At 38.4% G+C, this 15,178-nt stretch overlaps 2 protein-coding genes across 5 annotated transcripts in view; both read right to left on the bottom strand.

Annotated features, from left to right (window-relative positions):
- Positions 1–4,699, bottom strand: part of ptprq (protein tyrosine phosphatase receptor type Q) — a 56,942-nt gene extending 52,243 nt beyond the window's left edge. For all 4 annotated transcript variants that reach the window (XR_009204501.1, XR_009204502.1, XM_058388440.1 and 1 more), the window contains exons 1-5: positions 4,354–4,699; positions 2,642–2,755; positions 1,091–1,232; positions 750–1,007; positions 19–236 (exon numbers count right to left, since the gene is read on the bottom strand). Coding sequence is in view for 2 of the 4 variants with exons in the window: in XM_058388440.1 (XP_058244423.1) it covers positions 19–236; positions 750–1,007; positions 1,091–1,232; positions 2,642–2,755; positions 4,354–4,398 (777 nt within the window). In the remaining 2 variants the exon portion in view is untranslated. The remainder of the gene's footprint in view (positions 1–18; positions 237–749; positions 1,008–1,090; positions 1,233–2,641; positions 2,756–4,353) is intronic.
- Positions 4,700–7,483: 2,784 nt separating this feature from the next.
- otogl (otogelin-like) overlaps positions 7,484–15,178 on the bottom strand; it is a 42,115-nt gene continuing 34,420 nt past the window's right edge. Inside the window, exons 48-55 of the mRNA XM_058387877.1 lie at positions 15,047–15,087; positions 14,062–14,125; positions 13,722–13,900; positions 13,255–13,359; positions 12,136–12,255; positions 11,999–12,044; positions 7,886–7,965; positions 7,484–7,796 (exon numbers count right to left, since the gene is read on the bottom strand). Of these exons, the coding sequence (XP_058243860.1) occupies positions 7,596–7,796; positions 7,886–7,965; positions 11,999–12,044; positions 12,136–12,255; positions 13,255–13,359; positions 13,722–13,900; positions 14,062–14,125; positions 15,047–15,087 (836 nt within the window). The 3' untranslated portion in view covers positions 7,484–7,595. The remainder of the gene's footprint in view (positions 7,797–7,885; positions 7,966–11,998; positions 12,045–12,135; positions 12,256–13,254; positions 13,360–13,721; positions 13,901–14,061; positions 14,126–15,046; positions 15,088–15,178) is intronic.

Below are 15,178 nucleotides of genomic sequence, written 5' to 3'. Positions count from 1 at the left end.
GGAGACATATAGAGATACCCCTCGGTCATTCAGAGATGTCCACAGCAGCAGCAGGTGGTTGTGGGATTGGAGTTTTTCAGAGACAGACAGAAAGTCATTGTCTGTCTTCACACTAGCCAGATGGACTCCTGGACCAACGCTCTCACACATCCGCTGTGCTTCAGGCCATGTCCGAACATCCTGTCTGACCTGGAAACAGTTCCATCCTGATGCTATCCAGCCCAGAGGACACCGTGCTGCAGGAACACAGAGTTAGAGATACGACTAATACACAGTTTGATAGCCGTCCATCTCAATATGACTCAATGTGTCCAGTATATCAGCTTATATATCAACTTCTATCAGAAAGATTGCTTTTCCTAGATTACTTTGGAATTAATGGCACCCTTTAAAAAAAGAAATTGGGAAAAAATTAACTGGAATATTTTGCAACAAATATGTTTTGAAAATAAATGCTCTGTTTTGCAACATATGTTTGTGAGAATAAATATTTGAATGTCAATCCTTTTTATTTGATGAACCTAGTTTTCCCAGTTGTTTGAATGGAAACTTCGAATCATATTATTTTATACTACGCAATTTTTTCTATAAAGGTGTCAATACTTTTGGAGCTGACTGTAAGTTGTGATCTATTCCGAGATTTATTTAAGATTTATTATGGTATCACATTGTGTGTGTGTGTGTGTGTGTGTATGTGTGTGGTGTGTGTTGCTGTGTGTGTGTTTGTGTGTGTGTGTGTGTGTGTGTACCTGTCTCGATGGCCAGCTGCAGCTTCTGCGTGAGCGTGATATTGACATGTGGAACAAACGTTTTCTGCTCTACGGTAACTGTGTAGCGTGTTCCAGGTTGTAGTCCTGATACCAAGCGTGATGGCTGAGAAGAGGAAAGCGTCCAACACTGACCATCTACACACACGTGCTGTGTCTCTTCACTGGTCCAGTCAGTCCAGTTCAGCAGAGCACTAGTGGAAGAGACCTCAACCTTCAGAAAGGAGTTCTGAAGAGGAACTGCAGAGGATGATTTAGAGTGTTAAATAAATCAGGCACATGCTGGAGGAAATTTTTATCAGACTGTGGAGAGCTGATCTCACCTAGCTGGAAGAATCTGGCCTCTAGGATCTGATCCTGTTCATACGACTGTAAAGTCAGATTCAGTTTAGGTGAGGACTGTGGTACACGTACATCCATGATACACTCACACACTCTTTGACACACCACACTGCTGCTCAGCACCTGACAGAGACGACAAAAGACGCTCTAATTAAGAAAATAAAACACTTTAGGTGAACAATGGTGCTGTGGTGTTGATCAACTCCAAGCAGAGTTACTATAACCACATGATCTGAAGGATCAAGGAAGAATTTTTGTCATTCCAGAAAATGTGGTACATGAAAGGGAACAAACTATGTACTAAGATCCCAGTGATTTATTCCTCTTATAATACAGCTTAGAACACATCATACTTTTACTATCCATTTAATATACACTGATCAGGCATAACATTATGACCACCTGCCTAATATTGTGTTGGTCCACCTTTTGCTGCCAAAAAAGCCCTAACCTGTCAAGGCATGGACTCTACTAGATCCCTGAAGGTGTGCTTTGGTATCTGGCACCAAAATGTTAGCAGCAGATCCATTATGTCCTTTAAGTTGCGACTTAAAGACCACACGGGTCAGCCTTCGCTCCCCATATGCATCAGTGACCCTTGGCCGCCCATGACCCTGTCACCACTGTTCCTTACTTGGACCACTTTTGATAAATACTGACCACTGCAGACCGGGAACACCCCACAAGAGCTGCAGTTTTGGAGATGCTCTGATCCAGTGGTCTAACCATCACAATTTGGCCCTTGTCAAACTCGCTCAAATCCTTACTCTTGTCCATTTTTCCTGCTTCTAACATCAACTTTGAGGACAAAATGTTCACTTGCTGCCTAATATATCCCACCCACTAACAGGTGCCATGATGAGGAGATCATCAGACTTATTCACCTCTCACTGCTCATAATGTTATGCCTGATCGCTTATCCTGGCAACTATAATAACTAATATCATTAATATCTTCACTGTATCGATATTTATACATTGTCCATTGTTTATTATTGTAATCTTTATCTTTCATTATTACCATTTTAGTCTTAGATCATGTGGCGTTTCTGCATTCTTGAGAATTAGAAATGATAACAGAACAACAATAATATAAACCTGTGAGTTTCTATATTATAAATATTGCACATTCTACAATATGCTAATCATATATACTAATCATATATACAATATACTAATCATAGAAATATCAGATACATTCTCAGTGAGTTTATACGTATATAAAAGGACTATGCAATAAAAGGCTTTGACCCATCTGTGTAACAGTCATATTCAGTGCTGTCACTTTGGCTAAAAATGTGTTTAATGACCAGGATGTATAATAACAAGCTTGCTTTCTACCACATTATTCATTTGCACATGCATTTTAATTCTTTTTTTTTTGTTTACAGTATTAAATGAGGAAATTCAACTTCATATTAAAGTCAATAAACAGTCTTGTGTGTATATAATTACACACTGATATATACATGATAATAGTGTCATAAAATTAAGCAATAAATTGATCATGATTATCATGTGCTGCTGTTATACCTTGTTTTCCAGTAAAAGTGTGTAGGAATAAGGCTCAAGGCTGAGTGGAAAGCTACAAAACTCCACCTGTACACGGACAGACGCTGGACCACATAAACCAGGAAAACTCACAACCTGAATGAAGGAAATAAGGAAAAGACACCCTGGGTTTATTTTGAATATTTTCTGTTTTGGAGGTTTATTGTTATTTGCAAAGTTTACACACTGAAGAGCATTAAAGCTGGAAAACCTTAAAGTTTCCCTCTTGTATGTGGAAGAACCTGGCGAAGTCCATTACATTGCAACATTATAGGATTATTACAAGTCTAGAAAATGTACACCTTAATAGAGGCAGCAACATATCAATGAAATAATACCTGCATACACTATATTGCCAAAAGTTTTGGGACGTCTGCCTTTACATGCACATGAATATAAAATGAAGTTGACCTGTCAACTTCTGGGAAGGCTTTCCACAAGGTTTAGGAGTGTGTTTATGGGAATGTTTGATTATTCCTTAATTATTCCTATATATATACACTATATTGCCAAAAGTATTCGCTCACCTGCCTTGACTCGCATATGAACTTAAGTGACATCCCATTCCTAATCCATAGGGTTCAATATGACGTCGGTCCGCCCTTTGCAGCTATAACAGCTTCAACTCTTCTGGGAAGGCTGTCCACAAGGTTTAGGAGTGTGTTTATGGGAATTTTTGACCATTCTTCCAGAAGCGCATTTGTGAGGTCACACACTGATGTTGGACGAGAAGGCCTGGCTCTCAGTCTCCGCTCTAATTTATCCCAAAGGTGTTCTATGGGGTTGAGGTCAGGACTCTGTGCAGGCCAGTCAAGTTCCTCCACACCAAACTCGCTCATCCATGTCAAATGAGGATGAGGTTCCCTTTTGAGTCTGGTTCCTCTCAAGGTTTCTTCCACATACCATCTAAGGGAGTTTTTCCTCACCACAGTCGCCTCAGGCTTGCTTACTAGAGATGATTTTGTCTAACATCTAGGACTAGGATGTTTCGTATGTTCTGTAAAGCTGCTTTGACACAATGTCCATTGTTAAAAGTGCTATACAAATAAAATTGAATTGAATGTCTTTATGGAACTTTATGGACACCACTGGTGTGCAGTCATGTTGGAACAGGAAGGGGTCATCCCCAAACTGTTCCCACAAAGTTATGAGCATGAAATTGTCCAAAAATGTCTTGAAGCATTAAGAGTTCCTTTCACTGGAACTAAGGGGCCGAGCCCAAGCCCTGAAAAACACCTGAATTCAATGATTTGAAGGGGTGTCCCAAAACTTCTGGCAATACAGTGTATTTTACCCTGAAATAATAAATATGATTAAAAATCCTTTATGTTTGAGCAATCCCTGAAATCCTTAAATGTTTTTCAGATTTGCAAATTCACGTTTTACACATTTTAACTTTACAATGCAGACTGTTTAAATCGACACAACTGATTTAGGTTAGATGTAAAGTAATCATGGCTACAAGATTATATTCTAACACACGTTTGCACATTGCATGCATCTGTACTGAAGAGTGGGATTTATTTTCCATGCATGTTCACTCGAGTTGCATTTATTTGATGTACATTTAAAAGAAAAAAAACAAGAAGTAAATGAAAAGCACGCATTATTTCCCATTTCAGTGTCGGATGAACTTTGTCTTAATTATGGTGCATGCAGTGTTTAATGAAAGGAGATAAGATGAGATTTATTACCTGTATCAGAAACCCCAGCAGTCTCAGAGGAACTGTTTTACCCATTAGTTATATCCAGTGTCTAAGAAATCCGTGAGAAAAATCTGGAGCCTTTGAGCAAAACTTTCACATTGCTATCTGAAGCAAACTTTTTTATTAGTTGTTTAATGAATCAGGTCTCGCGCTCTCTAGGTCTGTATACACACCTGAATATTTTACAATCACTTCATAATGAGGAAAAGAAAATATTTTCACTTCCAAGCCTGTACTTCCTGCAAGAAACGCACAAAAAATTAATTCAAATAATAAAACAATTTGCTTTTTAACTGGCTCGTGCTTCCTCGTGACCGCTTCTTCTTTTTGTCTGTTCAACCGCACACACCCGAACTAAAAAAAAGGGGCGGGGCCATTATTATAATTTTACACGTGTTAGTATTTAATAGTATGTAGCCTGTAGTGTGGTGTTCGAATGATGTCAGTAAATCGTTGTCATGACTACTAGCCCCGCCCCCTCTTCAGGAGACTGGCGCCACACTCTGAAGTGAGGAATGTTCAGTCATCATTTCTTTATATTTAATATAGCATAGCAGAATCTTTAACCAAATTTTAAGGAAAACCAGGCTGAGAAATGATCTACTGCTATTTTTTTTTTTTTGCACGACACACCACTCCTGGTGTGTTTTATTTATTCATATATTCATCTTCATTCATCTTCACTAACCACATCCAGAGGCTATCCCCAGAACATGCAGTGTGAGACTAATACCTTTCACACAGATCTTCACACTGAGAGGTCGATTTAGCTTAGCCTATCAGCATGTTTTTGCGATATTGGAAGATTTTCAGACACATGAAGAGCATGCAACCCATCCTCAGGATCGACCTGAAGACCCAGGAGCTGTGAAGCAGCAGCGTTACCCACTTAGTAACCCTCAAAAAAAAGATTTGTCAATCTCCTGAAGTTTTATACTAATCATTAATAACATAATGCCTCATTATGAGCACTAATGATTTCCTAAGATCACACAATTGCCTACAAATCAGACTTGGGACTGAATCTGACTGTGTTAACAAACCTAGACTCTATAATCTATAATCAGTCAGCTAAACGAGGAGGTCATCAATTTAAACATCACATTCTTGAGTCTGTATTAGTGGCATGATTTACAGTTATTTTAATAATCTTCATTAACATGAGTACACAACAGAGATCTGTTTCTCGTGGAAGCTTAAAAATACTCCCATTTCACAACACAGACTTGTAAATCTCTTGTGAATCTAATGGCATAGTAGAAAGAAATCTGTTGACCATGACCACTCTCGTCTTAAGTCCTGACTCAGCAGCTTTGCACGATGAGGAGTCGAACCCTGCCAGCACTTTTAATTACATTGCTATAAAAGAAAAACACGGCTCAGCAGGACAGAGTTCGGCCCTGGCGTGGGATGATCCGTCGACACGCCGCTGATGAGGATATGAAAAGCAAGCATGTTTCAGGAGAATGTGGAGTAGTGTCCACACACACACACACACACACGCATGCACAGGATGTGGATTTGCAGAAATCTGTATAGAAATTGTTTACTCATCAGCTGGGTTGTACAAGAATTTTTATACCCCGTAAGTTACACTGCAAAACAACTTGCAGGCAAGTGTTTCAGAAAACATTTCTTCGCTATCGTTTTTATTAACAAAGATTTCTGTTCTCTTTCTCTATAAAGGAATTTCACCAATCATTTCTGACATGAAGTTGTACTGTGGAATTCTCTAAACTGATCGCTCAGTAGGGGTTCATTCATTTTCTACATCAGCTGTTTTGCAAGTAATTCCAGCTGTAATACAAATGGCATGTTTCTAATACAATATTGTTTCTATAATAGCAGTTCATTCACAGGGATCTACAGAATATCTACAGTCTGATGATGTAGTACTCAGGCTGAGGCCCAGAGCCACATTTGTGATGTAATTTCATCCTACAATGCAAGTAATTTTATATGGTAACACCAAATACTGTCAATTGTTAGCGAAGAACAAATGCCTGTTAGTTTGATGTTTTTGACAATTTTGTCTATGCCTCAGATTATACCTGACCTTTATATAAGATCTTTTGTAAGTAAAGATTCCACAAGTAAAGAAATCTATGATAATGTGGATCTTGAGAAAAAGGCAAGAACAGCAACAGCCTTTTAATTCCAGTTAAAGGAAAATGTAATGTTACGGCATATAAATTATGGGGGAAGTGGTGGTGCAAGTGGCTAAGGTTTGTTGAACAGAATGTCAGGGTTCAAGCTGCCACTGCTAAGCCTTTTTGCTTTTCCATCATGTCTGACCCTGAGCTCTGACCCCAACCTCCAAAGAATTTCCCTGTGCTGTAAAGTATATGTGACAGAAATACAGGCTTCTGCTTCTAAAACACTCTATACAGTGGTGTGCACATACTTTTGGCTATATAGTGAATGGTTTTTTTTAGCACCTTGTACTTTATTCTTGAGTACAGTTGTTCTCTGGGTTTGATCCTTGCCTGCCTCATCTCCTAGTCATCTCCTTTAGATATCTGTCTGTGTGCTAGTACTTGGACCAGTTTTTTGTGAAAGAGTTCTCCTCTACACCTGTAACAGACAGGTATTCAACTCTCAGATCACAAGAGAAATGGCACATTATCAGTTTAATTGAACGCAGAGGTTCACAAATCTGGCTTATTTATTTATCCCTGTAGGGGGTTTAAGTGTGTGTGTTTAAAAAAAAAAAAATGTCGAATGGCATATTGTTCAAAAAGCACAGTTATTTCTTAAATAAAAAAGAGGTTAAAAAAGTTACAAAAATCTGAAAAGGCATCTAAACATACTAAGAAGATTACTTAATTACATGCAAGGTGCAAGAATCAATTTTGCTTCAAAATCTTTTTGAGAAACAAAACTGCATGATATAATGATATTACACATACATTCTTTCTTTTATTATTCCTTATATATTGAAATATATAAGCTGACTGATTATTAGTCATACATATATCTACTGACTATGTGATTAAATTATGTAATATTCCCAGATTGTTAATTCAGAATTTAATATATATATATATATATATATATATATATATATATATATATATATATATATATATATATATATATATATATATAAATATGGAGTTAGTATTTGTGTTTGTACTGATCTGTGTGGTATTAACTGAGCATGTCCACTGAGAGGGTAAATAGAGTTGAAAATGCCAAGGTTCTGCACATCTACAAACTGTTATCAGTTATTAGTTCCACTGGCATGAACAGTCCATCGGCTCCTGGTAGCTGTATTCCACAGAAGTAGCGTTGCGAGTGCAGTACAGCTGGATGACGCGGCTCTGTAGGCCATTTTCACGACAGCACTTGCAAAAACGTGCATGGCTGTTTATGTTGAAGTTAAATATGGTGGCTGAAGGACACTTCCCATCACAGGAGTATACTGTTACCTGAATGGCAGAGAAAGAGAGAGAGAAATGAGGACTGGATGGTTAAGTACATGATTAGCCGGTGTTGGAATGAAACAAATTTCACTTACTGGTGCATTACTTCTGCAGTCATCTTTCCTGATTGTGGTCCTGATGGCAACCCTTTTGCATGTTTTACCATCCTCTTTACCTGAGCACACAGAGAAATGGAAGTGTAATGGAAGCACACAATTTACAGACCTAGTCTGTTTTGAAAAACCTAGCATTTACAATCTTATCAGTCAGTTAGTAAGCAGGACGAAATTAAATTCAGGAAAATTATATAATTAAGAACGATTTAGTTCTAGATAAATACAGCCTGAAACACTGGGCATGTCATAATGATTGACACTTGCATCTCATTAGTGGCTTAAATAGACTGACAATAATGGTGGAATTTACATGATAAATTCATGATAGAAATGACAAAATGAAGCATTTTGAAAAATAACCATGAGGCCTTTTATAGTGCTAGGCATAATAGTCTAGAGCAAATAAATATGATGTTACAGCCATGCAAAATACTACAGTCGTGCAAGAGCGCAAAATTGTCCATGCTCTCTTGGTGGGATGCGTGATATACTCGCATGTCTCTCATGTCAATCACAGCGATTCTAGGTTGTTTGTGAGCTCATGTATGCATCTTCTAGTGTGTGTTACCCCTCCCTGTACAGCAGCATGAGCAGCAAATCAGAAAGATGTGCTTGATTGGCTTCACCTGTCTTGGAGGAAGCATGTGATATGAAGAGAGTTGGCTGGTAGATGGGAATTGGCAGATCACCAAATTGGGAAGAAAATATGGGAAAAAAGAACTACTAACCATACCCAGATATACTACTGATGTTTTTTGAAGAAAACATCTCTTAAAAATGTTCAGCACTCTGCTTTATGTTGCAGAGGTCTAAACACTCTAACTAATATTAGGTAGCTAACATGAAAAGAAAACATTCAGGAATACTTACCAACTGATTAATGAACTGAGGATCGTTATGCTTTTTCTGGACTTGTAATGCTAATAACACACTCTTTTTATATATGTTCATGCCATTATTGTGTGCACACTCTCATCTCATCTTATTCACCATGGTACAGAAACCTCAGAGACTCTATTTGACTGATCGATTAGTCTGTCTCCATTGTGATGCCATGTCACATGTAGCTGTTAGCTGTAGTGTTTGCTAGCTTTAAAAGATATGTTATAGAAGTTGGAGGCTATTTTCTCCAACAACATTATGGGCATTTCATTGAAAGTTTGAAGAAAGTCTCAGGCCTGTTGTGCGAGAGAGATGAATTTGCAGGGGTAATCAGAACATTTCAACATGCCCCAGATCACTGATCTGCACTTTACATTTGTGCCAAGCAGGAGGGAAAGGTGTTGGAGTGTGTGGTGGAGTGTGTGGTATGCAGGGTGCAGACCTTTCTACATGCCATAGTGTATTGATATCATCAGTTCATGCTTTGGTTGCTGTTAAAACTCTCTAAAAACTTTTATAATTTTTACATATTAATTTGAAAATCTACATTGTAATGGAAGGCTTTCCACAAGGTTTAGGAGTGTGTTTATGGGAATTTTTGACCATTCCTCTCTAGAAGTGCATTTGTGAGGTCAGGCACTGATGATGGACAAGAAGGCCTAGGTCGTAGTCTCCACTCTAATTCATCCCAAAGGTGTTCTGTGGGGTTGAGGTCAGGACTCTGTGCAGGCCAGTCAAGTTCCTCCACACCAAACTCACTCATCCATGTCTTTATGGACCTTGCTTTGGGCACAAAACCTCTGGCATTATAGTGTATTGGTAGTGAATTATTGAGCAATTAATGACTTTGGTACCTCTCTGTACAACCATTCAAAGATGTTCTGCGTACATATTTATTAACACAGCCACCACAATATCCTCAAAGTATCCATGTTAGTTATTCATCACGCATACATTTGAAATACTGTGGAACCAAAAGGCTGATTAATTTGTCAAGTACCTTCAAACCATCATTATGAAGGCTTTCTACTTTCCACTGGTGAGACACTTCAACAACAATGAACACACCATTGAGAACATCACGATAGGAGAAATGACATGAGGGAACTTGATGAGCAAAAAGTGTTCATCAATACTCTCTATCATGATGAGGGCGTGGACTCTTCCAGGATGAACCCGCACTGACCTTCTCATGCTGACCACTATGTCTAAGATGTTATGATGCTAATCTTTAATAAAGAGCATGAGGGCAGCCTATATTTCCAAGCAGAGCAGAAGCAGTAAGTGTGGTCTCACATGCGATAGTTTAGCGCCTTGTCAGCACCTTGTCCTCACTTTTAATGACCATGCTCACTGACACTACTCAACACCGCTCTGCTCAGCTCCACCATCCTCAAGTTCTCTATTAAAAATCCTGCTTCAACAACACTGTAGGAAGTTGTACTTCATTTGCATTTCTTAAAGCACAGTTTGCAGTATGCTTTGGCTTTATTAATCATGAAATACATCAAGATCATTGTCTTTTTTGTGTTGTCTTTGCATTATCATGGTTAATCTAGGCTTATGTTACATGGTGACAGAGCATTGCTTATGAGTAAGAGTAAATGAGCATTATATGGAACTGATATTGTTTGGGTCAGCACACACACACACACAAACACACACACGGTATAATAAGAGAGGAAGAGGGTTGGAAAGTACCTGTGTCACAGTTAGTACTAGCAGTGGGAGTTACTGGACTAATGGAAAAAGGTAACAAACCAAGTCCAGCACCTGAGAAACACACAGGGTCATATTTACAATTTCACACATTGACCATAGGTCACAAACGCTGCCCTCCCAGCATGCACTGCATAGAGCTGGACAGAAATTCCGCAACTCATTCCTCACCTCAGAGTACTCGAAGCATAGCAGCCACCCCACAGGAAAAACCCGCAATGACTAAACCGCATGCCCTTATACAGTATACTCGCATGCATGCAGACACAGAAACTCTCAACATATTTACAGGTACAGTAACTTAAGCATATAATATTTAAAAATACAACAATTTATAAATGGCCCCAAAACATCATGTGAACACTAACAGAGAGGGCACATGCCAGAGCGTCTCCTCAAAGCCATCTCTTAGTTTCCCATGCATGCAAATTCCAGTCTAATCAAAAGGTCCTGGTGGAGTTTTATGAACAGATAATTAAAGGCAGATTCATGCAAACCACTAGCCATGCTAGTTTTATATGTTATATGACTCAGTATTTAAGTATGAATAAGAGAACTCTGATTTCCTATCTTCAGCTGTTTTTTTAAGGTTTTAAGCTGTATAATTAATTGTATTTTAATTTCGATTGTTTAATTTTGACAGTTTCTCAATCAATTAAATTTATTATTTATGAAATTGTTGTTTAGCTACGGAAACTGGGCCCAAAATGGCTCCCTCAGCCAGTTCATATTCCACTATTGGGAACTAACTAGGGGGCAGAAATAAAAGAGACACACTTTGACATTAATAGTTAAATATAATAAATTATAAAACCTAAATCCACAACACAATATTAGTATTTAAATTTACATTTATATACAAAGTCAGTTGATCAAGTGCCCATCCTACCAAAGACGTTATGAGCTTGCTTTACTGGGCTATACAAGGAATGTAGTTTGTCCAAATATATATAAAAAATATGATATTCTTAAAATATTTTGTTTATTTACAATATATATGATCAATAATTGCAGTTTTAATACTGGGCAAAATAATCACAAATGCACATTTTTATCCTGCAGCCCTATTTAACAGCCATAATTAAATTCCTTAGTAACCTTGCACAGAACCCAGAAAACACAAAATATCATCCAGGAATTAAGAAAAAGTATCTTACAAACTAAACCTTAGCCCTGGTGTTGTTAATAGAGCTACAGAATGCTTTATATTTTCTTCCTCCCAAAACTGCTTATCTTGGAAAAAAAAAAGTTTCTGAAATAATGGAAAAGGAAAAAATATCTGAAGATGAAGTGAGGAATGGAAATAAAAAGACAGACACAAAGAAGACTGAGAGTGAGCATCATTTCCTCCAGGACAGCAGGACTCAATTCAACCACCAATTCGACACCAGCAGCCAAAACCCGAATCCCCCACGGCCACCTCCATCATCCAATCAGCATTCAGCAACCACCATAAACCACAAGAAGCCACCCAGCTACCCGAGTACTTACATGTCTTGCAGCAGCCATCAACGTAGGTCTGCACCACACCCCCATTCTGAAAAGAGATTATGAGAATTATAAACATGGGTTTATAAAAACATCTGCCTTTAAAATGACTAAAAACCCCTTGATTGATCTCTGCAGACCTGAATACACTCTGTGTCATTGAAAGGAGGGCAGACGACTCCAGAGGCGAGAATCACCGCTCCTACCGCGGTCTCAATGCAGTCAAAACGTGTGCAGTTAGACACCCAAGAGCTACCTGCCTATAATTACAGAAAAATCACACACACACACATACATATAACTGAGCTTCAACTAAGGTTTTAATATAAATTACATAACTGTCCTATATGATACATGGGCCAAAACCATGATATGACTTCATGCATTAAAATACACCAATCAGACATAACATTATGACCACCTGCCTAATATTGTGTTGGTCACCATTTTGCTGCCAAAACAGCCCTGACCTGTCCTGCACTGTGTATTTTGACCCCTTTCTATCAGAACCAGCATTAACTTCTTTAGCAATTTGATCAACAGTAGCGTGTCTGTTGGATCGGATCACACGGGCCAGCCTTCACTCCCCACGTCCATCAAAGAGCCTTGGCTGTCCATGACCCTGTCGCCGGTTCACCACTGTTCCTTCCTTGGATCACTTTTGATAGATACTGACCACTGCAGACCGGGAACACCCCACAAGAGCTGCAGTTTTGGAGATGCTCTGATCCAGTGGTCTAGCCATCACAATTTGGCCCTTCGTCAATCTCAAAGCTCAAATCCTTACGCTTGTCCATTTTTCCTGCTTCTAACACATCAACTTTAAGGACAAAATGTTGACTTGCTGCCTAATATATCCCACCCACTAACAGGTGCCATGATGAGGAGATCATCAGTCTTATTCACTTCACCTCTCAGTGCTCATAATGTTATGCCTGATCGGTGTAAAATCCTTAAAATGCATAAACATTATCCTTGTACTATGTTGTCTGATAAAGCATCAGACAGCATAGTCATATTATATTCCTTACATATTAAGGAATATAATAAATAAAATTCATAGGTGAGGAATAATGGACCAAGACATTTCATTTTCAGTAAACGAGTAAAAATAGATATGTGGTTCATATTTTAAGAACATTATTATAGTCATTATTATGTAATAAGTGAGAACTGAAGATTGCAATCAAACAATCTATTAAAAGCTGATTTGAAAAACACTTATACTGTATGTGTGTATTATATTTGAAAAAGTATACCGTAAATACTTCTGTAGTTCCGTTTTCACTGGTAAATGAGCATGAGACATTTTTACACGAGCCACAACACACGTGGGGGTCAGAGGACGGGACATATACCTGGTGCTTTAGAAGCAAATAACAAGATACAGATGACCCAAGCCATACACAGCACTCAAATTTATACAGGTAATACATGCAATATGTATACAATTAAAATACATACATGTCTATTTGTAATCAAGCTCAAGAGAAGCATTAGAAAACACTTTATTACGACAAAGCACTGTTGTGTGTGCATGTGTGTGTGTGTGTGTGTGTGTGTGTGAGCAAATACATCTTAAATTAAAAATGCTTCCTAATCTGTCCAAAGCTAAAAACCTATTAAAACATTCAAACTTTAATATTATATAATGCCTTATAACTATGACTATGGCTGAAGATGTTGACCAATATATAATATTGTATATAATGTGTGTAGGACTCACAGGCTCACACTTGTCAGAGCAGTTTGAGGTGGACACATCCATGGCATAGAAACCTGTGTCTGGGTCTCTGTGTGTGAGGCACTGCACTGTATAACACAGCTCTCCCTCAACATACTGCACCATGGACTGGCCTGGACTCAGCACAGTCACTCCCTGAAATAAACATACATCTGCCTTCTCTGCACACACACACACACACACACAAACAGGTGTATACCCACAGGGGTGAGAGACACATTTCAAGTAAAATGATTGCTTTTCACAGAGATCATAAAACCATAGTGATTAGTATGTAGTGTGTGTGTGTGTGTGTGTGTGTGTGTATCTGTGCATTTCTTACTGCACAAGTACTGAGTGCAGCCACAGTCACTGCTGTCATCTGGCTCCTCCACTTGAATTTCTCCCTTACAAGCACAAAACAATAAAGTCAATAAAACAATAAAGTGATCTTTGGAAAAGTTCAAGGAATTCATTTGGGTCCAGTTTATGTTTTAAACTAAACTTGTTTTTGTCATATTGTGTGTGAGTTCTCAAATTGTCAGAAGGCATGAATTCATGAAATATTTTCCCCCAAATTCCTGCTCAGTTAATTCCACCTATGTAGTTAGTTACTGTTGTGTTTCTTTGTTTGGTTTTTGGGGGGGTATCCAACAATTCCAAGTTGAGAACACAACAAAGTTTTATACATTTTATATATATAGTATATAAAATGTATATACACTGACCAGGAATAAGATTATGACCACCTGACTAATATTGTGTTGGTCCCCCTTTTTGCTGCCAAAACAGCCCTGACCTGTGTATTCTGACCCCTTTCTATCAGAACCAGCATTAACTTCTTCAGCAATTTGAGCAACAGTAGCTCGTCTGTTGGATCGGATCACACGGGTCAGCCTTTGCTCCCCATGTGCATTAATTAGCTCTGGTCACCCATGACCCTGTCAATGGTTCACCACTGTTCCTTCCTTAGACCACTTTTGATAGACACTGACCACTGCAGACCGGGAACAGTTTTGGAGATGCTCATCTAGCCATCACAATTTGGCCCTTGTCAAACTTGCTCACATCCTTACGCTTATCCAGTGTTATTCACTTCACCTGTCACTGCTCATAATGTTATGGCTGATCGGTGTAGATTTATATGTTACAAATTTTCATAAATGAGAACTAAGAAACACTGCTTAACCAAAAATAAACCATGTTGCTTAGAATTTAATAAATTTACAGCAATTAAAATTTGTGTAGGGTTTGTGCTTCCTGTATGGTGTGACCACCCATGTTGTGAAATCCTACAAAATATAGCACAAAGAGACACAGGAACTCACCACAGTGCACTGAGGCCATGTGATACTGTCACACTGACACTCTGTCAGGGAGAGACAACATCATAGTGAACAAATCAGGTCAATGTATGTGTTTGAATATATATGGCGGATCTGTGTGCCTGGGAATATTAC

The sequence above is a fragment of the Hemibagrus wyckioides genome, linkage group LG04, assembly GCF_019097595.1.
Source record: "Hemibagrus wyckioides isolate EC202008001 linkage group LG04, SWU_Hwy_1.0, whole genome shotgun sequence".
NCBI classification, from domain to species: domain Eukaryota; kingdom Metazoa; phylum Chordata; class Actinopteri; order Siluriformes; family Bagridae; genus Hemibagrus; species Hemibagrus wyckioides.
Note: the sequence above shows the minus strand (reverse complement) of the source record. Positions and strands in the feature narration are given on the sequence as shown.